This window comes from Brachyhypopomus gauderio, chromosome 9 (genome assembly GCF_052324685.1).
Source record: "Brachyhypopomus gauderio isolate BG-103 chromosome 9, BGAUD_0.2, whole genome shotgun sequence".
Taxonomy (NCBI): domain Eukaryota; kingdom Metazoa; phylum Chordata; class Actinopteri; order Gymnotiformes; family Hypopomidae; genus Brachyhypopomus; species Brachyhypopomus gauderio.
In genome coordinates, this window is record NC_135219.1 from 19,684,248 (window position 1) to 19,710,371 (window position 26,124).

Genomic DNA, 26,124 nt, shown 5'->3' on the forward strand with positions numbered 1-26,124 from the left:
CAGTACCAGTGTCACAGTGGTGTAAATGGTGCAGTGTGAGTGGAGACACCAGCAGGACCAGTGTCACAGTGGTGTAAATGATGCAGTGTAAGTGGAGACACCAGTAGGACCAGTGTCACTGTGGTGTAAATGGTGCAGTGTGAGTGGAGACACCAGCAGGACCAGTGTCACAGTGGTGTAAATGGTGCAGTGTGAGTGAAGACACTAGCAGGACCAGTGTCACAGTGGTGTAAATGGTGCAGTGTGAGTGGAGACACAAGCAGGACCAGTGTCACAGTGGTGTAAATGGTGCAGTATGAGTGGACACACCAGTAGGACCAGTGTCACAGTGGTGTAAATGGTGCAGTGTGAGTGGAGACACCAGTAGGACCAGTGTCACAGTGGTGTAAATGGTGCAGTGTGAGCAGGACCAGTGTCACAGTGGTGTAAATGGTGCAGTGTGAGTGGAGACACCAGCAGGACCAGTGTCACAGTGGTGTAAATGGTGCAGTGTGAGTGGACACACCAGTAGGACCAGTGTCACAGTGGTGTAAATGGTGCAGTGTGAGTGGAGACACCAGTAGGACCAGTGTCACAGTGGTGTAAATGGTGCAGTGTGAGCAGGACCAGTGTCACAGTGGTGTAAATGGTGCAGTGTGAGTGGACACACCAGCAGGACCAGTATCACAGTGGTGTAAATGGTGCAGTGTGAGTGGACACACCAGCAGTACCAGTGTCACAGTGGTGTAAATGGTGCTGTGTGAGCAGGACCAGTGTCACAGTGGTGTAAATGGTGCAGTGTGAGAGGAGACACCAGCAGGACCAGTATCACAGTGGTGTAAATGGTGCAGTGTGAGTGGACACACCAGCAGTACCAGTGTCACAGTGGTGTAAATGGTGCAGTGTGAGTGGACACACCAGCAGTACCAGTGTCACAGTAGTGTAAATGGTGCAGTGTGAGTGGACACACCAGCAGTACCAGTGTCACAGTGGTGTAAATGGTGCAGTGTGAGTGGACACACCAGCAGTACCAGTGTCACAGTGGTGTAAATGGTGCTGTGTGAGCAGGACCAGTGTCACAGTGGTGTAAATGGTGCAGTGTGAGAGGAGACACCAGCAGGACCAGTATCACAGTGGTGTAAATGGTGCAGTGTGAGTGGACACACCAGCAGTACCAGTGTCACAGTGGTGTAAATGGTGCAGTGTGAGTGGACACACCAGCAGTACCAGTGTCACAGTAGTGTAAATGGTGCAGTGTGAGTGGACACACCAGCAGTACCAGTGTCACAGTGGTGTAAATGGTGCAGTGTGAGTGGAGACACCAGCAGGACCAGTGTCACAGTGGTGTAAATGGTGCAGTGTGAGTGAAGACACTAGCAGGACCAGTGTCACAGTGGTGTAAATGGTGCAGTGTGAGTGGACACACCAGCAGTACCAATGTCACAGTGGTGTAAATGGTGCAGTGTGAGTGGACACACCAGCAGTACCAATGTCACAGTGGTGTAAATGGTGCAGTGTGAGTGGACACACCAGCAGTACCAGTGTCACAGTGGTGTAAATGGTGCAGTGTGAGTGGAGACACCAGCAGGACCAGTGTCACAGTGGTGTAAATGGTGCAGTGTGAGTGGACACACCAGCAGTACCAGTGTCACAGTGGTGTAAATGGTGCAGTGTGTGGACACACCAGCAGTACCAGTGTCACAGTGGTGTAAATGGTGCAGTGTGAGTGGAGACACCAGCAGGACCAGTGTCACAGTGGTGTAAATGGTGCAGTGTGAGCAGGACCAGAGTCACAGTGGTGTAAATGGTGCAGTGTGAGTGGAGACACCAGCAGTACCAGTGTCACAGTGGTGTAAATGGTGCAGTGTGAGTGGAGACACCAGCAGGACCAGTGTCACAGTGGTGTAAATGGTGCAGTGTGAGTGGAGACACCAGCAGGACCAATGTCACAGTGGTGTAAATGATGCAGTGTAAGTGGAGACACCAGTAGGACCAGTGTCACTGTGGTGTAAATGGTGCGGTGTGAGTGGAGACACCAGCAGGACCAGTGTCACAGTGGTGTAAATGGTGCGGTGGGAGTGGAGACACCAGCAGTACCAGTGTCACAGTGGTGTAAATGGTGCAGTGTGAGTGGAGACACCAGCAGGACCAGTGTCACAGTGGTGTAAATGGTGCAGTGTGAGTGAAGACACCAGCAGGACCAGTGTCACAGTGGTGTAAATGGTGCAGTGTGAGTGGACACACTAGCAGGACCAGTGTCACAGTGGTGTAAATGGTGCAGTGTGAGTGGAGACACCAGCAGGACCAGTGTCACAGTGGTGTAAATGGTGCAGTGTGAGTGAAGACACCAGCAGGACCAGTGTCACAGTGGTGTAAATGGTGCAGTGTGAGTGGACACACTAGCAGGACCAGTGTCACAGTGGTGTAAATGGTGCAGTGTGAGTGGAGACACCAGCAGGACCAGTGTCACAGTGGTGTAAATGGTGCAGTGTGAGTGGAGACACCAGCAGGACCAGTGTCACAGTGGTGTAAATGGTGCAGTGTGAGTGGACACACTAGCAGGACCAGTGTCACAGTGGTGTAAATGGTGCAGTGTGAGCAGGACCAGTGTCACAGTGGTGTAAATGGTGCAGTGTGAGTGGAGACACCAGCAGGACCAGTGTCACAGTGGTGTAAATGGTGCAGTGTGAGTGGACACACCAGTAGGACCAGTGTCACAGTGGTGTAAATGGTGCAGTGTGAGTGGAGACACCAGTAGGACCAGTGTCACAGTGGTGTAAATGGTGCAGTGTGAGCAGGACCAGTGTCACAGTGGAGTAAATGGTGCAGTGTGAGTGGAGACACCAGCAGGACCAGTGTCACAGTGGTGTAAATGGTGCAGTGTGAGTGGAGACACCAGCAGGACCAATGTCACAGTGGTGTAAATGGTGCAGTGTGAGTGGAGACACCAGCAGGACCAATGTCACAGTGGTGTAAATGGTGCAGTGTGAGTGGAGACACCAGCAGGACCAGTGCCACAGTGGTGTAAATGGTGCAGTGTGAGTGGAGACACCAGCAGGACCAGTGTCACAGTGGTGTAAATGGTGCAGTGTGAGTGGAGACACCAGCAGGACCAGTGTCACAGTGGTGTAAATGGTGCAGTGTGAGTGGACACATCAGCAGTACCAGTGTCACAGTGGTGTAAATGGTGCAGTGTGAGCAGGACCAGTGTCACAGTGGTGTAAATGGTGCAGTGTGAGTGGAGACACCAGCAGGACCAGTGTCACAGTGGTGTAAATGGTGCAGTGTGAGTGGAGACACCAGCAGGACCAATGTCACAGTGGTGTAAATGGTGCAGTGTGAGTGGAGACACCAGCAGGACCAGTGTCATAGTGGTGTAAATGGTGCAGTGTGAGTGAAGACACCAGCAGGACCAGTGTCACAGTGGTGTAAATGGTGCAGTGTGAGTGGACACACTAGCAGGACCAGTGTCACAGTGGTGTAAATGGTGCAGTGTGAGTGGAGACACCAGCAGGACCAGTGTCACAGTGGTGTAAATGGTGCAGTGTGAGTGGAGACACCAGCAGGACCAGTGTCACAGTGGTGTAAATGATGCAGTGTGAGTGCAGGAAGAGGTGTGAGCGGGGACAAGAATAGTGTGATGAATAAATGATGACCCATTCAGATTCACACACACAGCCAGACACACACGCACACCAAATGCACACATGGGCACATGTACACACAAATGCATGCACTAACACACACACACACACACACACACACACATACACACACACACACACACACACACACACACACACACCGACAGACAGACACACACACAAACAAATACAGGAAAGCTCTGTTATTCATGAGATTTAGTTGAGCCCCCAACTACTGTCGTGGCAATTTGAATGACATGGTAGAAACTCTTTAATCACAGGGGCTTGGAATGCTTCTCTCCTTTCAGTGTGTTATACGTTTCAGTGTGTATAGGATTTGAATTATTATTATTATTATCATCATTATTATGTTTAATTTTTTCATATAAAATGTGTAAAGGCTAGTAAAATGAAGAACCAATATTCAACCATAATTTTTTACTCTCTTGCCCTCCCTGTACTTGTGTGTGTGTGTGTGTGTGTGTGTGTGTGTGTGTGTGTGTGTGTGCGCACGTGTTTGTGTGTGTGTTTGTGCGTGTGTGTGGGTGTGTGTGACAGTCGCTCCCCCTCTCCGCTGCAGGCCAGTGAGAAGGAGAAGGAGAGCCCAGCTGAACTGACCGAGCGCTGTTTCCGTGAACTCCTGGGCCGTGCTGCCTACGGCAACATCAAGAACGCAGTCACGCCCGTCCTCATGTAAGATCCCTACGCCGTCCCACCAGCCTGTCCCTCATGCCCTGACCCCCCCCATCAGGTCCGACTGTCCTGTCATGTGCGTAGACCATCTGCGCTGGACTTATCGCTGTAATTCCGGTGTTCTTCATTCCTAAACACTTTGTTAATCAACGGTTGATGTTTGTTCCTGCTGCAGCCATTTTGTGTCCCCAGTCGCTGGGCTGATTTTTCCCTCTCTCCGTCTGCTTCTCCTTAGGCACCTGGATAATCACTCTCTGTGGGAGGGGAAGACGTTTGCGGTGCGCTGCTTTAAGATCATCATGTACTCCATTCAGGTGAGGCCTCCCGCCTCCACGGGCTCATCCATCAGTCCCCATTTCTGCTTTCTGATGATTGCCTCAAGAAATGAGTCCAAATCATTTGTCCTGTGAACTTTGTTTGACCTGATAATACTCGCACTGTCTATTTTCCCAGATTACTGGCTTCAAGGCTTGACATTCACACAGACTTATAATCTTCTCCCTCTCTCCCTCCCTCTCTCCCTTTCTCTCCTTCCTTCTTTCTCCTTCTTTCTCCTTCTTTCTCTTTCTCTCTCTTTCTCTCTCTCTCTCTCTCTCTCTCTCTCTCTCTCTCTCTCTCTCTCTCTCTCTCTCTCTCTCTCTCTCTCTCTCTCTCTCTGTGTGTGTTCAGTCCCAGCACTCTCACCTGGTTATCCAGCAGCTCCTGGGTCACCTGGATGCTAACAGCAAGACCTCCGCCACGGTGCGTGCTGGGATAGTGGAGGTCCTTCTGGAAGCCGCTGCCATCGCGGCCAGCGGCTCTGTTGGTGAGTCGGCCGTAGCAGATGGTGCAGGGGGGCTTTCGCCTTCATTTTCCTCCATCCACAACAGTCTGTGCATGCATATGGATTGAGAACCTGGAAACAGTGAGAATCAGCTCAGTGGAACAGGGGGCTGCCAGACTCCTGTCTCTCTCTCTCACCTGTCTGCATATCTGACCCTTCTGCCCACAACAGTCTCCTTTTTTTTATGTTCTTTTCAGTTTTGCAGATTTTTGTTCGGAAATGTTTGCTCACTAATGTATTTGTGCAAAAAGGATGAATACAGTTTTTTAATGCTTTTTTCAGTTTTGTGATTTTTGTTTGGAAATGTTTGCTCACTAATCTATTCATGAAAAAGGGATGTTTTTTTATATTCTTACTCTCTCTCTCTCTCTCTCTCTCTCTCTGTGTGCATGCGTGTGTGTGTGTGTGTGTGTGTGTGTGTGTGTGTGTGTGTGTGTGTGTGTGTGTGTGTACACACTCTAGGCCCCACAGTGCTGGAGGTGTTCAACACTTTGCTCAGACACCTAAAGCTCAGTGTGGACTATGAGCTCACTGGCTCTTATGACTGCACTGCCATGGGTGCCAAGACCATCAAAAAGTACGAAGAGCGTCAGCTCCAGGAGGCCGTCATCCGGACCATAGGTGTGTGTGTGGGGGGAGGGGGGGGGGGGGGGGGGTGTGTGTTCTGCTTATGGCCCTGATCGGGTGGTTCACAGCAGTGTGGAACATGCTGACGTCCGTCCCGCTGTCTGACCATGGTGTCTCTCTCACTGTCTGGTGCGGTAGGTTCCTTTGCCAACACTTTGCCTACGTACCAACGCTCTGAGGTGATGCTCTTCATCATGGGGAAAGTTCCAATTCCAGGCTTGCACCCAACACTGCCACCCACAGGTTCTGGGTGGGTACTGCATCCAAGAATGATATTTCATTGCATGCGAATATAGTTCTTTACAGGGTAGAATATTAATAACATTTTTATAACAGACACAGCAAACAGGAGCTTCTCTTTAACATGGTATTTTCTATAAATCTATTTGTAATAAGGCAGTTTGTCTCGAATGTTTGAAATTATTCTACTGGTGGATTAGATGGAGTTATTTCAGATATCTAAGACTGCGCATGTGTGTAAATGTATTCAGATAGACGATACTGTATCAGAAAGTGCAAGTGTCATTTTGAACAACGGCCTAAACAAAAATAAGGCTACTCTTTGATTGCTGAAGTGTATATAAACATGTTCGTTGGATGACGGACAAAATTGGCCTTCTGATATCTCTCCTGCTAAATCTGATTACTGAGTGCTTGTAAATGCACTCGCTGACTGTTTGTCCAAACCCAAAAGCTGTGCATCTGAAGGTCTCAATGTGAACGTGCTGTTCTTCAGGTCAGAGGCCTACAAGATGATCCAGCTCATGCTGCTGAAGTCTCTGAGACAGGTAGATCCACTCTGCCTCTGTTGACAAAGACTCCATTAGAACCGACCCCGGTCCATTAATAGGTTGTCTTTAAACGAAAAAGCCCGTGACCCTTCCTGTCGTGTGTGCAGGTGACGTGCGGCTTCCAGAGCACGAACATGCTGACGGCCATGCCCACCTCCTTCCTGGACCCGCTGCTCTCCTTCGCCCTGCTGGAGGACGGCCACATCCGTCTGCTCGTCCTCGAGATCCTCGTCAGCCTCATCGACCGCCACGACAACCTCCCCAAGTTCTCCCAAATCAGGTGTGGATGTACAACAGCAACAGATATTTAGGAAGACGCTTCAGGAAGACCCCGTGTCCTGTTAGAATAATGCAGTAATTAGTGTAAGAGAACTGAAGTGGTTTCCTCTGCCCGTCTAGCATCATCTCGGACATCTCTGTACTCAAATTAAAAATGGAGAAATGCTCCCGTCAGGACAACCTCTTTATGAAGAAGGTACTACCTCTCGTCTCCCCTACTTCTCTGTCCCTCACTTACCCGATGTTCTTTTATAGCATTCAATGGTCACCCTTGATGCCATGTAATTGTGTGTGTGTGTGTGTGTGTGTGTGTGTGTGTGTGTGTGTGGCAGCATGCTCAGCAGCTGTACAGGCACATCTACCTGTCGTGTAAGGACCAGAGCAGCGTGCAGGTGCACTACGAGCTGCTCTACTCGCTCCTGGCCCTGGTCAGCATGGAGCTGGCCAACGAGGAGGTCGTGGTGGACCTCATCCGCCTGTCCCTGGCCCTGCAGGTCACACACGGCCGCACGTTTCACACACACTTACAGCCCAAGTTACCTAGACTATCGAGATGATGAGAACTAGGCAATGTGACTGTACAGATTATCAGGCATGTAGTCATCTAGGCCTGTAATTCCGAGCTTTTTAGAGACGGGGGTGATAATGGAGTATTTGGAACAGAGCAGAGGTCCAGAAATATGATGAAGATGTCTATGAAATCCAGGCACAGGTGATAACGACGGTGCTTTAAGGTAGATGGTGAGACTAGATCAGGCCCTGGAGTCTCCTCACCCCGTGGCCTCTGAAGGCACTAATGACGGCAAATCTGCTGATGGTGGGTTGGAGTGGCGCGGGGGAGGGAAGTGAGATGGAGAAGAAAGGCCGTCTGGACGTGAGAACACTTAGGCAGCCGGGAGGAGGGCGGGGGGGGGGGGGGTCAGGGGTGTGAAGCTGGAGATAACGCTTTGCTCTCTTAGATCTTTTAGGTCTATGGTGAACTAGATGTTTCTTCACCATGTACTTTATGAGCTCCTGAAGACCTTATTAGACTCTTTCTGGGTCTTTAGTAATAAATTGGTTTTGCCGTTTTCTGAATAAATTTTCCCCTTTGTTGCTTGAAACTCTTCCAGCCTGTGCTTGGCATTCGTTGTAGGGTACTTTGTTCACACTCCTGAATACTACATGCTTTTCACTACAAAGCTGATTTCAGCTGAAAACACGAGTTTTTATTCGGGCCCGTCCTTGCCCGATTTCCAGTTGGACTGCGGCTTTCTTCAGAAGATCTCGACACGTGGCTCTGTGGCGTGGCTGCATTAGTTCAGCCCACTGTTTGAAGGAGCTCCAGCACGTGCGGTGGTAGAGCTACGTCTGTGCTGCACCTGCACCACCTCTTCACTGGTGTGATGGCGCGCTCGGCGCTTTCTGCTTAGCTCCTTCATGTTGGAACGTCATTGATCCTCTACTGTGGGGAGCAGCTCTCCCGTTTAGTTTTGTGCAGACAGTGCAGAAATAGACAGGAACAAAGACGCTCATCATCTCAGGTGCACACGCACACCCAAGTTTTTCTTCATTTTGCAAGGTTAAGTGCTACTTTTCACAAGGGTACGCATTAAATTTACACACACTTACAGCATTTTTCAGAAAACTGAACCCTTGTGAACTGTCGTCCTTAATGGGCAGCAGTTAACCGTTGCTCCAGGCCATCAGGTTGAATTAATTCCTGATGGCGTTAACAAACAAAAAGAATCACAAGAGGTAGGACAGCTCGCAATACACAAGGTTATAATTTGGTCTCTCAACACCCCCCCCCCCTCTCTCTCTCTCTCTCTCTCTCTCTCTCTCTCTCTCTGTCTCCCTCCCCTGCCCCAGGATCTGGCTCTAGCCAGCGAGGAAACGTTGCCCGTGTACAACCGTTGTGCCGTTCACGCCCTAACTGCAGCCTACCTCAACCTCATCTGCCAGCTCACCACCGTGCCCACCTTCTGCCAGCACGTCCACGAGGTCAGTGCCACACACACACCGGGCACGACCCCGGGCACCACTGCTCACGCGTCACCGTCGGTGCTTGGCACATGACATTTGCTTTGTTTTGTTTGTTTCAGGTGATCGAGATGAGGCAGAAGGAGTCTCCGTTTCTTTTGCCCGAGGATGTCTTCGTTGAGGATCCTAAGTTAGTCTTCTATTAAACCTTGGGGATTTGTCTTGTTTCTCTTTGGAACGGCTAAGGATTTGTTTTGTTTTGTTTTGTGAGACTTGTGAGAAAGGGCACAGATGACTAACAATTATTGTAACAGTATATCATATTGTTGCATCCAACGCATGCATAACACTAGGGAATCCAAAGGCAATTTTAATAACATTTAAATGCTCAAATTGTGTTTGGGGTGTGGATAAAAATGTATACAGATAACATTTTTGTCATATTTTAACATTATACTTCTTGTCTTTAGCTCAAAATCATATTTCAAACTCACATTTTCACATTACGACAATTTTAAAACATTCCGACTTTTATTATACATAAGAAGTTGGTGTATATGTGTTCTCATATGTGCCTGTAACAGTGCAAGCAGTTCCATAACCGCTTTATCAATCAATGGCTGAGTTAGTTTAAAGCAGCTACATCCATTAAAGGGCGCCATGAGTCATTTAGCCTTGCTTGCCACATCTTAAAACACCCAAAACATATTAATGGCAAATCTACTGAGAACTGAGAATGGAAGAATTGCTCTGTAGAGATACAGGTTGGATCGAGGTCAGTTTTTCTTTGTGTTTTGGTGGGTTCACTTGCTCTGGGGTGTTTTATTAGGGAAAGGCCTTGCAGGTGCTGACGTTAATGTGCACACACCTTTCTTCCTTGGTTATTTTCGTTTCTCCTTTGTCCCCTTGCCAGGGTCCCTGAGATACTGGAGAGGCCAGGAGGGGATGTGCTGTTCCAGCAGGTGAAGATCACAGAGGTCCTGGGAGGCAGTGGCTATAATGCAGAGAGGCTGGCCATACCTTACACACCCCAGTTTACAGGTACACACATCGCACTGGACCCACAGCTGGGCCAAGAGAACAAGGTGCTGCTTGGTACAATTTTGGTTCACAGCGAAGCCCTTAGAAATGAACATTTTAACATCAGCAGTATATTCTGGTGCTGATTGAAGTTGTAGTTGACAGCTGCAGTTGTCACTGACTTTGCTCAGACGAAGACCGCCTGTCGAAGAGGAAGAGTGTTGGAGAAACGATCTCCCTGCAGGTGGAAGTAGAGTCCAGAAACAGCCCAGAGAAAGAGGAGGTGAGTCACATACACACACACACACACACACACACACACACACACACACACACAGTCGCTGTCAACATCTCTCTAATTTCATGCAATAATGCTGCCCTGCAGAGAACACCAGCTGAGGAAATTACTTTTGAAGCCCTGAAGAATGCCATAGGTGAGTGTGTTCGTCGCAAACGAGTTCACATATAGGTAATCACCCTACATGTAGTACTCAGGTCCCCTATTCCACAGCAAAGCCTGCAAAGACACCAGTCTCCCGGAGTGCTCCGTCATAACGACACCAGTCTTACGGCGCTCCGTCATAACGACACCGGTCTTACGGCGCTCCGTCATAACGACACCGGTCTTACGGCGCTCCGTCATAACGACACCGGTCTTACGGCGCTCCGTCATAACCACCGGTCTTACGGCGCTCCGTCATAACGACACCGGTCTTACGGCGCTCCGTCATAACGACACCGGTCTTACGGCGCTCCGTCATAACGACACCGGTCTTACGGCGCTCCGTCATAACGACACCAGTCTCCCGGAGTGCTCCGTCATAACGACACCAGTCTTACGGCGCTCCGTCATAACGACACCGGTCTTACGGCGCTCCGTCATAACGACACCGGTCTTACGGCGCTCCGTCATAACGACACCGGTCTTACGGCGCTCCGTCATAACGACACCGGTCTTACGGCGCTCCGTCATAACGACACCGGTCTTACGGCGCTCCGTCATAACGACACCGGTCTTCGGGAGCGCTCCGTCATAACGACACCGGTCTTCGGGAGCGCTCCGTCATAACGACACCGGTCTTACGGCGCTCCGTCATAACGACACCGGTCTTACGGCGCTCCGTCATAACGACACCGGTCTTACGGCGCTCTGTCATAACGACACCGGTCTTACGGCGCTCTGTCATAACGACACCGGTCTTACGGCGCTCTGTCATAACGACACCGGTCTTACGGCGCTCTGTCATAACGACACCGGTCTTACGGCGCTCTGTCATAACGACACCGGTCTTACGGCGCTCCGTCATAACGACACCGGTCTTACGGCGCTCCGTCATAACGACACCGGTCTTACGGCGCTCCGTCATAACGACACCGGTCTTCGGGAGCGCTCCGTCATAACGACACCGGTCATCGGGAGCACTCCGTCATAACGACACCGGTCTTACAGCGCTCCGTCATAACGACACCGGTCTTACAGCGCTCCGTCATAACGACACCAGTCTTACAGCGCTCCGTCATAACGACAGCGGTCTTCCGGAGTGCTCTGTCATAACGACACCAGTCCTCCACAGAGCACAGGTCATAACACATGTGCACGTGTTGAGTCTCTCACTCTGTGTGCCTTATAGTGGACAGTGTGGGGCTGGAGGAGCAGGAGAGAGAGCGGAGGAGACAGGTGGTGGAGAAGTTCCAAAAAGCTCCATTTGAGGAGATCGCTGCCCACTGTGGTGCCAGGGTTAGTGCACATTATGGACATCATCTTATGTTGGAAGAAATGTTCCAAACCCACACTAATGTGTGTGTGTGTGTGTGTGTGTGTGTGTGTGTGTGTGTGTGTGTGCGCGCGCGTGTATGTCCATTGTCTGTTTTTTTTTCTCTTTCAGGCTACAATGCTTCAGAACAAACTCAGTCAAATCTTCGAAATCACAATCAGGTGCGTTACGGTCGTACACGTTGTGATTGTGTCTGTGCAGTCAGACGGTAGCAGCGTTGTAGTGCTCATGTCTCTGACTCTTCTCATCCTCACAGACCCCCTCCCAGCCCATCTGGGACCATCACAGCAGGCTACGGCCAAACCCAGAGCCGCTCCGTTCCTGTCTATGAGATGAAGTTCCCAGACCTGTGTGTATATTAGCACAGCAGCGACTGGAACCTATGAGGGACGAAGGAGGATTTAGAGACCTGGAGATGGACATGTCTGTGGCTTTATTTCTTCGGTGAGAAGTCCAAGGAGGATCACACGGGCACACGGCGTCTCCCCCATGCCGTCTCGCTCGTCTCTGGACCAGCGGAGGCAAACCTAGCAGCGTTCTCCTGTCTGCACTGTGACTGCTGATAAAGTAATGATGACAGCATGAACGTGGGCTCTTAAAGACCCAGCGGCTGCCTCTGCTAGGCCTTGTAAGAACATAGCTGATATTGTATGACGAGTAAACTAGCATTGTCTGTTATGGATAGAGTCTGTCTGTTAAGGATGGCAATGAATGTTTTTAGTGTTATGCTGATTTTATTTTTTTTTATGTTGTATTTTTTTATTTTCTTTAAAAAAAACTTTTATTAAGGATTTTATAAGTTGTTCTTTTTAAATACATGTTTGTCTGTTTTTGGTGCTAATTTTGCTCCATTCTATTTGATTTTGTAAGTGTAAGGATTACTGACATTTGTTTTGCTGGGACTGTGTTGTAGAAGTCAGCTCTCGACTGATAATGCAGGTGTGTTCTGTATCGTGGACACAATGTTCCACAGGCAACAGCCTGCTAAATTGATTTTGAACGCCAGTCGTTCTGAGAATATACTCTGCTGCCTCTGACAGATTTATTTGGAAGTGAAGGCTGTTTTCAAGCCATGTTCCCAAAAGCACTAACGATAGAGCCGCTTCTGGACACTTTAAATGTGCAAATACCCGAAATTTTAGCGTCTTTCAATCAGAACGTCAGAACATATTAAGCATCTACAGCTAGGTAGTCTCACTAATTCAGTTTATCGAGCACTTTCCATTATTTAGCTGTAAGTAGATGTTCTTAATGGCTTTAAGAATATACATATGACCACATACATATGGTTTGTGTGTGCTTTTTTTTCTAAGAAGGCCTGTATGTGTGTGTTCTGTGCCTAGAAGTGAATCACACTGCACAAATCCCATTATCTGTAATTTAGTGTTAAGCCTCACTGCTGTTCATTTAGTGTATACCTTTCAAATACAGTCACTACATGTAAGGGTATCAATGCACAGTATATGCAAATATGGTTATGTGTAGGGAGATTAAAAGAAACTTAGTTTTAGATTGCACTGAGACCTATTTTTACTCTAGATTTGAAGAGTTTTTTCTATAACAGCTATGAACTGTGTTGATTAGATTAAAGTCTAGAGTGTGTGCGAATACACACCCATGATGAACTAACCAGCATGAAATGACCATTATCACAGGATTTTCAACAGGAGTGTTGGAAAAAATAAAGAGTGATCTTTTCATGATCTACTGCAAACTCCAGGGGCAGATACAAATGAAGATAAACCGCTCTGTTGATCTGTAAGATATTAGTTGCTAAAATAAGTCTTTCTTAGCCATGGTGATTGTCGCTTTGCCAACCACCTTCCCTTTGGCATCGCCATGGCAAACGCCTGTCCCTAATGTGTCATCTACGTCACATAAAAGCCTTCAATGCATGTTTCAAAGATTGTGTTTAATCACATATAGACATAATATGAACTGCTCATTTGATTTCGACGCTCCTAAAACAGGATTCAGTGATGGATCACAGAAGACTGCAGTCTTGTTGTCTGTTTTCTGTTTTTGTTTTATTGTGCTGTTTATCAGTGGCGATGGTCTCCAGGCCTGCGGGGCTGTTCTCTAATCAGCTTTGTAAAGACTGGGGCCACTTTCATCTGTGCTGTTGAGACATGCTGTTGTTAAACTGGTAGAAATGTGTCTAAATCCCCTAACCCTAGTTAAGATAAATGTCATTTATGTGTATAATTGTATTGGTATTTTGCCAGTGTAAAACAGTAGTGTTACTGTCCTGACATGATTTTTGTTGTTAGCTGTGGTCTTGTGTGTAGATCATTGGAATGGTTATTTTTGTTTTGATTACTGAGTCTTTTATGAACCCTCAGAATGAAACCAAAATCTCTTCAAACCAACTGAAGTAATGCAGGTGGTCCCTTCTAATATCAAATGACTCAAAGTTATGTAAGTACACAAGGGTTCCAGAGAAAATGTTTCAGTCAGAGGTCCTCCGTTAGTTGTGCAAGCGAAGAGCTTCTGTCTGAAACATCCTGCTTCTCTGGAACCCTTGTGCATTTCACTGCAGTTTTGACTACATATTTTACAATAATACACAGTATTTTATTATATATACACTGTATATATAAGATTTCAAGTAACTTGTATTATAAAATAAAATGTGTAGGCAAAACATCTTTCTCTCATATATATATATATATATATATATTATGATTATATAAAATCATATATATGAAAAATAGGAGAAAACAGAAAATAGGAGCCCCCACAACCCCCACCCACCACCTTTTTTTTTCTTTTGTCTGAAACTGAACATTGTGCCATTTTGCAAAACTAGTGAGTCTTTGGCCTAAACACTTGGGGAACAAGCTACCCTTTTGTGTCGTGTTTTGTTTTTTTTTTGTCTTGGTGAGTTCTGCTTTACAGAAGGTATCTTTAATACATCAATATGTTGCAAAAATATGCTCACTACATGATAATCCTGTACAGAGGAGTAATTAAGTAATTAATCTTGTTTTGGTGAAAATGTTTATCTGGTGGTATTTGATTTCTTGCTAAGTAAGTAATTAATGTAAGGCAGCTTTTCATCAGGTCAATTTGGACTGTGTAGGAGTATAGTGATAATGCCAGTTAAAATGTCTACTTGCGTTTTGAACTGATGGGCCTTGTACATTGTTTTTACATGTCCATGAAACAAACAATAAAATATATATTCAGTGACAAATATTTGTGTGAACACTGACAAATGAAACAATGAAATCCATCACCTTCTTGTATATCTGCAGTTTCCATACCGGTGAAACCCATACTGCTACCTTCATTGGCAATTTTATTTCTTGAACTGAAGAAACTGAAGATATTGGTGCAATCATCAGTACCTTGATTACCCATTCCAGAGAAACCCATACTGTTGCTGTCTCTTCCCATGCTGATAAAACCCTTCTCGTCGCGGTGCGTCTCGGCAAGTAGGCCTATAAACATTTTTTGTTATTGCGTTACTTACGCAATAATACACTAGAGGGAGTGCTATAACGTCGTGCCGTAGATCAGTGGGGGTTGCCTAGCCACGCCTCTATGCAAAGACCGCCTCTGATTGTAGTTACCCTGCTGCAGGGTTGCCAACTTAGCGACTTTTCAGACCCTCTAGAGACTTTTTGTAGTAAAAAGCGACTAGCGACAAATCTAGCGACTTTTTGTGGTGTTATTGGAGACTTTTGGAGACCACACACGCTCTGCAGTTGCTGTCCTGTGGGGCGGGTGCTGCCGTGAGTCTCTCACTCAGAGCAGACCCTCACCGCTCCACGTCCACACTGCAAATGAACTGCGCATGCCCAAAGCTGCCGCTGACGCCCCGCCCCGTATTTACAGAGCGGGATGTAAACATAAATGTTTTAAATAAATATAAATGTCTTTAGTGAGACACGAAAATAAATCACTGCATTTAACTCACACAGTCTCATTAATTCCTGCTAACTGCTACTCATATACTAACATTTAACAACACAGCAAAAAAAACCTGTAATTTACATAAAAATAATTTATACAAAGCATTAAAGTCATGTAGTTCTTTTGAGAAGTGACTGCCTATTTCCAAGGCAACAGATGTTGTTAATTTGTAGTTCTAACATATTTAGGGTGTTTTTACTCACTTTTTCTCTGCCAACGTTATTCATTTACAGCTTCAAAAACGTATTGTACGTAATGTATTATGCAACGTAATGTATTATGCAAATTAGGCGATGACGTCATTTAGCGACTTCTAGCAACTTTTAGGACAACCAATAGCGACTTTCCTTACTGAGGAGTTGGCAACAATGCCCTGCTGAACACATTTCCTAATTTTTTTGTCAAACGTATCATGTTTCATTATGTTTCTGAGCTTGTTCCCATAGTGTTTTGATGTAGATACTGCAGTTTACCTTTGCAAGACAGAAGGTGTCTGCCACAAGGGTCAGCAATGGTGGATGTGATCCAGGTCCTCACTAACACCATGATTCTGCCCCGGATTGCTTACGGTATATACGGTTTATAAATGGCACGATATCGGACTGGTGCTGTTTGATGTGGAACAGCCTCGAACTGACTACCCTTCCCAGAAGGCTCCAGTGTGCATTCAGTACACCTGTTGCTTTCTGAAGCTGTTAATAACTGTTAACAGGGGCGGTTTGTTCATTAGGGCGATTGGGCGACGCACCACCAGGATGAAAAGGGGTTTTTTTTCTCTCATTCTATCACGGCATTTCACTAGCTATGTCTGTACTGGACAGCGTCTCTTGCCTCTGAATGCCATTGTCCAATCAGCGATTAGGTGCATTCCCTGTAGTCCCGCCTTTTTTGGGGCGATTTAAGACTAACTGAAAATCGCCCCGACAGCTCTCGTAGACTCTCATGTTAAAAGTTTTTTTTTTCAAAGTGTAGGCGCTGCAATGCAATGTCTATGGGTTCCGGGAGGGCTTGCCCCTACGTGCTTACGTCAGACGTAACGTAGGGAAATTACGGCAGCTCGCAATCTGCTCAACATGGACAGCGTTCCTTCAACACAGAAAAACTCGATCGTGTCATTAAAAGAAGTGCCATTCTCTCGTCGTAACAATGACGACGAATTAGCAACTAAGGAATTACGGCCACCGAGGCCAAATTTAATCATAAAGCAAGTGTCTACAAAGGGAGGAAAAACATATAACCGGGGTTTTCCCCTTAACTGGTATGAACGGAAAACATGGCTAGCGGGCTGTGAAGTAGCGAGCGCCCTGTTCTGCTATCCCTGCATTCTGTTCCATCCAAATGGCGGTACTGGCACAGACATCGCATGGACGACTACAGGTGTCAGTGACATGCATCATCTCTCAGAGAAGGTGAAAAAACATGAAACGTCGAAGCTACATATGGACAGCTGCCTGAAATTTTCAGCTTTCGGGAACATTAATATTGCTACGCAGTTGGACGAGGGCTACAGGATAGCTGTGCGTCTCAATGCACTGGCCATGCTTTCGATGGAGAGAGAACTGGTCAGGAACATGCCTGACTTTAATGAGAGGGTAATTGATCACTTTGCTGGTTTTAAAGAGAGACGAGCAAAATTTCAGTACAAGTGAGTAATGTAATTAGTGATTGAACTGATTGTTTAATATTTAGTGCTTAACTGCACATCAGCCTTAATGTTTTTGCCCATTTAAATTTTAAAATGCAACACCCAAAATAAAATGCTGTCTGAGAATACAGAAATTGAGTGGGAAAGATTCAGTTTATTTAATTCATGGTAAATCTGGCCTCCCCATGTTTAAAATTGTTTGTGAGGGCAAACTGAGAGATGACAATTTTTGTTGACTACAGTTAATTGTTCATTGTACAGCTTTAACCAAGATGATATTTACAAGATATATCTGTGCACAAATACTGTACAGTCTATAATGTAAAGATAAATATATATTTATGATTATATTTTAATTGGTTAAGTCAGTTTTTTATTTACCCACTGAAATGGTCACCTTGGATGTCATCACAACAATTGCCCCCCCTGAGATATTTGTCAGGGGCCGCCACTGATTACATATACTCAGGATTCAGAAACCATTTGCAAAGCTTTGTCAAGGCCTTTCACATTGTGTCTAAGTGTGTTAATATAACTCACCAGTTTTGTATGTTCAACCTTTTGACTGTTCTTAAATGTTTTGCCCTTTTCCTTCTCTTTTAGATCTGTATGCTATTGTCTTTCAATTTTATCTTTTCCCCCAAAAGTTACCAACTTTTGCTCAGATTTTTTGTGTTTTCTGGAGTTTTCCTCTTGGTGTGTGAGGGTTAGGGTTAGGGTCCAGCCCTCCCTTTCATTCCTTGTATTTAATATGATCAGGTGAACCATGGTTTTCACCTACTTGGAGTGAAACGATGAAATGAACAAAACTAAGAGCATTCGTTTTCTCATCTCACTTGTTTTTTATTGTTAATTTTGTGCTGTAAGATGGAAGCAGATTGATAACAGGTCAAGTCTAGAGATTTTCTTTCTGACTGGCTCAGGTCACATTGATATTTTATGGAATCTTGCTGATTTTATCCCAAGGCTGTAGACAAGTATATAGATATTGGGGGGGGGGGGGGGGGGGGGGGTCACTTTCGAAACACTGGGACTCCATAAAACATCAATATTCTCTGCAGCCAGTTTCCCTTCCTTGTTTGCATCACTCTCATCCTCCTTATCGTCCATCCTTAATGATGACGTTGCGGAACAGCGTGAGCAGGGGCTTGTGGGACTGCTCCGACCAGCCGTTCATGAAGCCGCCGTAGCGCTTGGTCGCGGGGGGGGCGCTCCAGCGGAAGTGGGTCATGCGATACTTCTCGGCGCTTTTCGTGTTCTTCTTTTGCGCCTGGCTGTACCCCTGGAGGCCGTCTAGTTCACGTCGGCTCTGCCGAGGTACGGCCGCCTCCAGAGACCGCTCCTCGGGCTCCTCCTCCTCCAGGGAGTCTCCGGCGTGGACCTTGATGGGCCGGCGCTTGCGGCCCGTGGGTTTGCCCCAGCGGAAGTGCTCCATGATGTAGGGGCGCCTGTCTTCGCTGCGGAGGAGCCGTATACTCGTCCCTGGGACGAGAGGGGCATCGTCGGGAGACAGGGCCGACAGCAGCACGCCCAAGCCTAAGCGCTCTTCCTCCTCGTCTTCCTCGCTGCTCTGCTGGCTTTGCAGGACACTCTCGGCATCAGTGTCTGGCTGCTTAGACCTGCACTTCCAGACACACTCCTAATATAAGGACAGCAAAGTATATGTAAACAACGTGTGCAATAAAAACCGCAAAAAGTCTGATAACGCAAAAGTCTGATTTTGTTCAGCAAGGATAAACTGCATTGTTACTAGATGCTCTATCTACAATGTAGATCTACAAAGGTTTTACCATTATTTTCTCTTGAGAGCCAAGACCCATGCAGTCTGTAATATCCCAGCAATGCCCTTCCGCTGCCGATCCACACGCACACAGGACGACTGCTGCCACCAGCCAAGAAAGAGACAGCATCTACAGCCAGTGAGGGAAGAAGCAGAAAAGCATCAGTCAACACGAGCCTCCCGACCAACGTCCAGGGAGGTCCGAGCCTTTTGCAGCACGTGGGAGTGTGCGGCCTCGGTCATTCATCCTGCAAATACTGCAGGCTTGAGACTGACCTGCTGCACACCTGCTGTGCCCCAGTGCCACACGTCTGGGGGACACTGTTGTCAGTGAATCATACTGGACACTGTACACACAGCGTTAGGAGAAAGCGTCTTATACGCCCCTGTTCAGATGTAGCATCATGGCACATCCTTTTGATTTTGGTTTTTATTAATTGACAGTCAACCCACACACACACACACACACACACACACACACACACACACACACACACACACACACACAGTATGTAGCAGTGTAATGGTACAGAGTCAGTGGCAGATCATTGTAGCGAAACACTAGGTGGCCTTGAAATAATGACGTACATATAGAGAGAACTGTTCCTGCAAGAACTCCTCCATATCTTTCAGTGAGAAAACACAATCTTAGCTATATAGTACTTAAACACCTGCTACTCTTTGCAATATAACATCGTATATAGAAAGCAGAGTGTACAAAACCTTTTTTGATCACTTACATTTTTTTATTAAATTGGTTTTGGTGTGCTAGAAGGTACTTTCAGCAGAATAGTCCAAACGCTATTTGATTATTACTCATCAACCAGCTACAAAAGGATTTCAGACTTGAAAAGTATTTCAACCTGAGCTTTGAAAAAATCTCATTAAAAGGCATTATTTTAGAAATTCTCATGAAAACGTACTCATTTAAAAATGAATGGCATTGCATATTTCTCTTGCCTTCAAAAACCACCTACCTAACATGTTTGCAATAGCAATCATTTTGAGAAAAGAGATCTTTTGCAGACAGAGTGTTTGCAGACAAATGTTGCAATTATCCTATAATCTTATATTTCTTGTAATTGTAAAATCAGTTGAAACCCTTCCATATTTTCCTATTTCATTATGAAATTAAGAAAAATGAAATTTTTAACATTCGGAAGGAAAGCACTTTTGAAGAAACATAGAATATATAGATTGTTTGGCTATAATATATATTTATGTATTAATATATTAACAGAATTGTTGATATTTTGAATGGTTTAGAAATATTGTAAACCAAAGTGGATGGTATTTAGCTGAGAAGATTTCTGCATTTGAATCTTAAAATCACAGGAGAAAGATTTAGTTTGCAGATGACATGAGTGTTCTTACCTTTTCTGAAGAGGACAGGATCAACGTGTCAGGACCAACGATGTACTGAGATGCCCTTCTTAGTCAGTCCCTTTACTTCAGATTTTTCTTGATTGGTTTCTTAGTAGCCAGTGATTGGCTCCTTCTGTTTCTCTGTTTTTCTGAATGAGGTCTACTCTCTTATATATACTCTCAGGTGCATGACAGCCCCTCAAGGCCAGTGCATGGTCAGGCGGATGTGGGGGGGGGGGGGGGGGGGGGGGGGTCAGTGTGTGTGTGGTAGGGAGCGTTTCACTTAGGGAATCACTTAGCAAAAGCAACAGATACATCCCTCACTCACACCGATGTCCTCAGATTGGCCAAAGACGTAAGCAGAAATGGGTGTGTGGATTAGCAGGTAGGTGCTGCAGGTACCTGAGCACCTGTTGAATCAGTCACTGTCTCTGGACAAATGGACACCTTTGTGTCCCCAAGCTGCTGGAGGCCACGGTCGCCATCCCAGAAACTGGACACGAGCCGAGTCGGAGTTCTCAAATTTAATTAGACGTTTCGGGAATGACGTTGATGAAATACGTCAGTGTTTCCTTCTTCCATCGGCCAAGGTGTGTGATGCATGAAAATCAATCATGTTGGTTGATTAAAAAGAGAAAATCCACATTTTAAAAATGAATGTGTTATGTATATATTTTATAATAAGTTCAATTTTTTTAAACTTGATGGAACCATTATTATTTTTCCTTTAGGTCACCAAGGAATTTCAAAGTAAATGATCAAATATTACAGTTCCACAGGATGACAAAGTCTGTCTGTACCCCAATCACGAGCATCACAAATCCTCTCAACCTCAGTGGTAAGGTCAGTGAATGAACTCTTTTAACACTGTAGCACTGACTGATATCAAAATCAGTCAGCTAACAGAGGCAAACACCAGTTTCAGAAAGTGTATTTTTTGTGTTCAGTTCAGAAATATAGTTTATATTACAAGGATTTTACTTTCAGACCAAGAAATAACTATATAGGAGTATCATTATCATTAGAATAACTATAAGAATGAATTGAAAGGAACAGAAAAATATTTACGGTGTAATTATGAATACTATGACATTTATGGTTTTGTAGACCAAGATCATTCTCCCAAACCATGCCTGATGTTCAGAATCTGTCCTTAAGAGGGCAGTATACACATGCCATACTATAGTTTTTTAAATCTGTCAATCTGTTGTCTTTAACACAGCGTCTCAGTATAATATATGTACTATTTTTGAAGATGAAATTTGGTTTGTAATTTGGCTATGGATATCCACCATTACAAGATGATCCATTGAATTTTTAATTTTGCTTACTAGAGGATTCATATTTAGATATCTGTTTAATCTAGATATCAGTCACCAAATGGGTGAGATACTGATTATGTAATATAGTCACATGACTAATGACTTTTTAATAATTGGTCCACAGTGTGCTTGTAATCCAGTTAATGGATTGTCTCTGGTGTCTGGGCTCTAATCAAGAGTCCTCTTTCCAAGGATTACTGCGCTAAGATGCCCACTGTCAGTCACAGTGCTTCACATTGAAGAGAGAGAGAGAGAGAGAGAGAGAGAGAGAGAGAGAGAGAGAGAGAGAGAGAAAGAGAGAGAAACAGAGAAGCAGAATTTGTATATATGTGATAGTAAGCAATGTATGTGTGTGTATATGTGAGAGAGGGACAGAGAGAGAGAGAGAGACAGAGAAGCAGTGTATGTGTATATATGAGAGGGACAGAAACAGAGAGAAAGCGAGAGAGAGAGAGAGAGAAACAAAGAGGGAGAGAGAGACAAACAGAGAAGCAGAATTTGTATACATGTGATAGAAAGGGATAGAGAAACAGAGTGTGTGTGTATATATATGACAGAGAGAAGGATGGTAATTCCTATGCTATGGATATTGTGCTACTTTCCGCTGTCCCTGAGTCCCTGAGTGAATGATTACCCACATTTACAGGTAATCATTAACAATTTATTACACTTTTTACAATTCTTTCCTCAATGGAGTTAAGTTTCTGTGGTCGGTTCTGTGAGGAGGAAAACCCAGCAGTCGCCCCCTTACGTGAGCAGTGCGTTTAATGGACACGGTTCATCATGTGGTAAACAAGTTAACTTTAAGGAAGTGTACTTTATCAGGTTGGCACTCAGGTCTATCTCTGACTGAACATTATGGTTTTGAAACTAGTAAACCACATGCCCTCCGAACAAAAGGAACGAGTTTCCTCCATGCAGGTCTGTCTAATAAAAGTGTCACCCAGAGGGCACTCAGGCGCTCCTCCGTCGCCGTGATTCAGGCCCTGGACGTGGTGGGGTGAGAGACCTGCTCTCTGAGCCTCGAGCATGCGCGCTGGCCTCGACACACACCGGCGTGTTGTGGAGCTGTAATGTGTACGTATGTAGGAGTGATCTAAACATAAGCTTGACGGAGGCGATTCTGGCTACTCACCCTGCCTCCCTCTCCTGGTGTTTTTAGGAGTGACCAAGAGTGTTATTTTGGTGCTTCTTCCTGTGTGGATGAATTTGTAAACATCCTTTTATCACATTCAATCCTTTGTAGGTAACATATGTATGTGTGTGTGTGTGTGTGTGTGTGTGTGTGTGTGTGTGTGTGTCTGAAGAAGAATATAGAAGAGTCTATAGAGAAGAATCTGAAGAAGATATCAGGTAACTGCATTGTACTTAGGTAAGATTTGTAGATATATATTAAATATTGTACAAAAGAACAGAACGTTTTCAGAGCTTCTGTCTGCTGTCTCTGAAACACTGTTTCTCTGGAAACTTTGTGTACTTTACTACAATTTGTAACTTCTCTCTCTCTCTCTCTCTCAAATATATATATATATATATATATATATATATATATATATATATATATATATATATATATATATATATATATATATATATATACACACACACACACACACACATATATAATGTTGGTTGAAGCGTAATGAATGTAAGGACACCATCTGCTCTTTGAAGGTTGAAGGGTAATGTTTATATATATGCTGTATGGGTAGGAGTCTGCTGCAGAGATAGGATCATTTTGCCAATTTAGTAGCAGCACTGTCTGAGTGAACACTTCCACTGTTATTGTGCTCTTGAATGCCTCTGTGTGGCAAAGTGTACAAACCACTAAAGCCTCATAGCAGGATGACTGATCTAAAATCTAACTAGGGTCTGTGTGTTTAAGATGCTCCACATTTAGAGATGTGATGGCATATTAAGCTTTCCTTCTGTAAATCATGTACTCCTAAGCAAAGAAACATTGAAAACGGACTGATACAGTATGTTTGTGCAGTCTATAATCACTAAGACAGTCCTGTTGATCTTTAGATTATGTCGGAATGAGAGCTCGGTTTCCTCTTTCCTATTTTTTCTATTTTGATTAAAGGTAATAATTCACAATACCAGATTGTAGATGCAATATGAGCAGGAAGCAATACAACTCTGGGTAATCTGGAAGATGTTTCTGTTAAGTAAACGAATCTTGACACTCAGCCTGGAGGTTAGGGAGAGATATGCTGGTCTCACCCCCACAGATCCTTCAGCAGAATCACGCCGATGGAGGTCACGACTCTCTTGTCTCTCCTGGAGGTCATATCGGGAGCGGGAGAGGCTTCTGTGAGCTGGAGGCGGAGATGACGAGCGTTCGGAGCAGCAGGGCCAGCGGGACGGCGACCACAGCGGCCAGGTGAGGGAGGACGACACGTGCAGGCTGATGGCCACGTTGCCCCAGCTGGGCAAGCAGCACTGTCCAGACGCGTTCCACTGCCTGGACGAGGTCTCGCCCTGGCTCCGCGAGAATGAGGAGCGCAAGCAGCAGGCGCTGGGCCCTACGTGAGAACACGTCTGGATGTCTGCGAGCACTGGCAGCAAGTCAGAGGACTCCAGGAGACAAACGGGTGAAACCGGAGGTGATTGGGGACAAGCAGGAGTCAGTCAGCTGGTTAGTCAGAAAAGCTTGACAGTTTTGCCATACTGACTCAAAAGAGCTGCAGATCTGGCAACCTCATTATGGATCTTGCATAAGAAGATTCATACAATCAGCTCATGATGCACATGCCTCAGCAACGTTTAACACACACACATTAGTAAAATACAAATCTGCTGTCAAACAGTGTGACACAAACCATCTGTATATGGCTGACAGAGGAAGTGATGTAATATGGCCAACATCAAGAATTCTACAAAAACGTCTAATGGCGTATATATTATCTGAATCTGAAAACAAAACCCCAACGATCTTGTTTCAGTGGAGATTTCAGTAGCAGGATTAGCTCTGGTGCCATGTCCCTCCCCACGTTTGGCTGTGTTGCTCATAAACTCTTCAAACCGTGCTTACAGCTGCTACTAGCTAACATCCCCATCCCCATATCATCCCACTGTCTCTCTCCTACTCCCCCTTTCAAGACATTTTCATCACATTCTACCTTTTGCCAACCTTAACAACGTGCTCCCCGAGTGAGCTCCCGCCCACGAGACATTTCAGCGCAAGCGCGTGAGCGTGTCTGTTGACACTAGTGAGGCGTAGACGTGTCCGGGCTCGTCTGTGGAGCAGCGCTCCCCTCCTCTCCTTCAGCTTCACAACCTCTCCCTGCTGCTGCACAAGGTCCGTTGACCTGGTTCGAGCCAGGGGGGCTCAGTACCCAGAAGGCCTTGCAACGCGTTAGATTGGATCAAGGGTCCTATGGTTAACCGCACTCTTGCTTTAGTAGAACAGAAACTCCACTTAGGATGGAAAAAATGACCGAATTACAAAATGTAAGCCAAGATGTTTACACATTTATCACTTTTCAAAAACAATAAGAGAATATGTTTCAAAACAGGTTTTACTAAAACATATGGAATAAAATTCCTTTTGCATGAATAAACTCAGACATAATTCAGACCCAGTATCCAGATATACTCATAGCCCAAGTCCTAAATGATAAATATAGAATGGACATATCTAAAACGTTTATGTGAATATGGATGGTGTTGATGTCCCGACTGCTATAATCCGCACTCCAAGCTGCTTTAATGCTTATTGCATCAGTAGAGAGGAAGTGATGCAGGTTATTACCCAGAATTCAGCAGGAATTGCATTCACCAGGTTAAAAGAGCAAAAAGCTCAAGTCCTTCATGATAACGAACAGAGCAGCAGCGCTTCGGACTGTGTTCCTCCATTTGGTGTAGAAACGGTCCTCCACCTGTTTATCAAAGCAATCTAAAACGCCTGTATAATTTCCAAATTGTTTTTGATTTGACTTTCTCTGGAAAAAGTGAGAGTCCTGAGTGTAACTGTGACAAAACAGCTTGCTTAAGAGAGGATGTGCTAGAGTCCTTTCAACATTTCCAGATTTCAACAGATTTCAGTAATTTTAGACATGTGTTAAAATTTAAAGCCACACAAAATCATGAAGAACTCAAAAATGTTTGTGTCATAGTGGCCTCAGTTGGTTGGTGGTGGGACTGGGATTCAACGTCGACAAGACGGCTCCATGAACTTTGACCTTGGCTGGAGGGCATATAGGGATGGTTTTGGGGACCTGCACACCGAGTTCTGGCAACCGGCACATTCATGACGTGTCCAGCCACGGAGACTACACCCGACGTATCCACCCGGAGGACATGAACGGCAAACACATGCCCTTTACCAGAGCTTCAGGTGTGCCTAATGACCTTTAACCCTGTAAATCTTAACCAGAGCTAGGACAAAAATCGCTGTTCTAGCTATATATAATTTATATTCTATATTATAATTTGATCTTGTTGCAGTTGAAAATAGATCATTTGATTCAGTCATGGTCTTTGTGAGTACAACCTG

The 26,124-nt window shown here is 45.5% G+C and overlaps 2 protein-coding genes and 1 long non-coding RNA gene across 9 annotated transcripts in view; 2 read left to right on the forward strand and 1 right to left on the reverse strand.

The window, feature by feature from the left end:
- efr3bb (EFR3 homolog Bb (S. cerevisiae)) overlaps positions 1-13,962 on the forward strand; it is a 32,832-nt gene extending 18,870 nt beyond the window's left edge. For all 5 annotated transcript variants that reach the window (XM_077017774.1, XM_077017773.1, XM_077017778.1 and 2 more), the window contains 17 exons: positions 4,182-4,316; positions 4,552-4,630; positions 4,986-5,121; positions 5,602-5,760; positions 5,905-6,016; positions 6,503-6,554; positions 6,665-6,837; positions 6,957-7,032; positions 7,169-7,330; positions 8,688-8,819; positions 8,921-8,988; positions 9,712-9,839; positions 10,010-10,101; positions 10,204-10,252; positions 11,450-11,556; positions 11,705-11,754; positions 11,850-13,962. In XM_077017774.1, the coding sequence (XP_076873889.1) occupies positions 4,182-4,316; positions 4,552-4,630; positions 4,986-5,121; positions 5,602-5,760; positions 5,905-6,016; positions 6,503-6,554; positions 6,665-6,837; positions 6,957-7,032; positions 7,169-7,330; positions 8,688-8,819; positions 8,921-8,988; positions 9,712-9,839; positions 10,010-10,101; positions 10,204-10,252; positions 11,450-11,556; positions 11,705-11,754; positions 11,850-11,955 (1,816 nt within the window). In that variant the 3' untranslated portion in view covers positions 11,956-13,962. The remainder of the gene's footprint in view (positions 1-4,181; positions 4,317-4,551; positions 4,631-4,985; positions 5,122-5,601; positions 5,761-5,904; positions 6,017-6,502; positions 6,555-6,664; positions 6,838-6,956; positions 7,033-7,168; positions 7,331-8,687; positions 8,820-8,920; positions 8,989-9,711; positions 9,840-10,009; positions 10,102-10,203; positions 10,253-11,449; positions 11,557-11,704; positions 11,755-11,849) is intronic.
- A 4,246-nt stretch (positions 13,963-18,208) lies between these two features.
- pomcb (proopiomelanocortin b) lies at positions 18,209-24,998 on the reverse strand. 2 transcript variants are annotated; one of them, XM_077017780.1, is made up of 3 exons: positions 24,760-24,998; positions 18,947-19,066; positions 18,209-18,795 (listed from the first exon to the last, which is right to left on the reverse strand). In XM_077017780.1, exons 2-3 carry the CDS (start codon positions 19,064-19,066, stop codon positions 18,256-18,258), a joined length of 660 nt encoding a protein of 219 aa, XP_076873895.1. In that variant the 5' UTR covers positions 24,760-24,998; the 3' UTR covers positions 18,209-18,255. The 2 variants fall into 2 exon arrangements, with proteins under 2 accessions (XP_076873895.1, XP_076873894.1); XM_077017779.1 differs by lacking the exon at positions 24,760-24,998 and adding an exon at positions 20,311-20,459.
- On the forward strand, positions 22,894-26,006 carry LOC143523376 (uncharacterized). 2 transcript variants are annotated; one of them, XR_013133322.1, is made up of 2 exons: positions 22,894-22,976; positions 23,858-26,006. It is a non-coding gene; the product is annotated as an uncharacterized LOC143523376 (long non-coding RNA). The 2 variants fall into 2 exon arrangements; XR_013133321.1 differs by having other exon boundaries at positions 23,913-26,006.
- Positions 26,007-26,124: the final 118 nt, after the last annotated feature.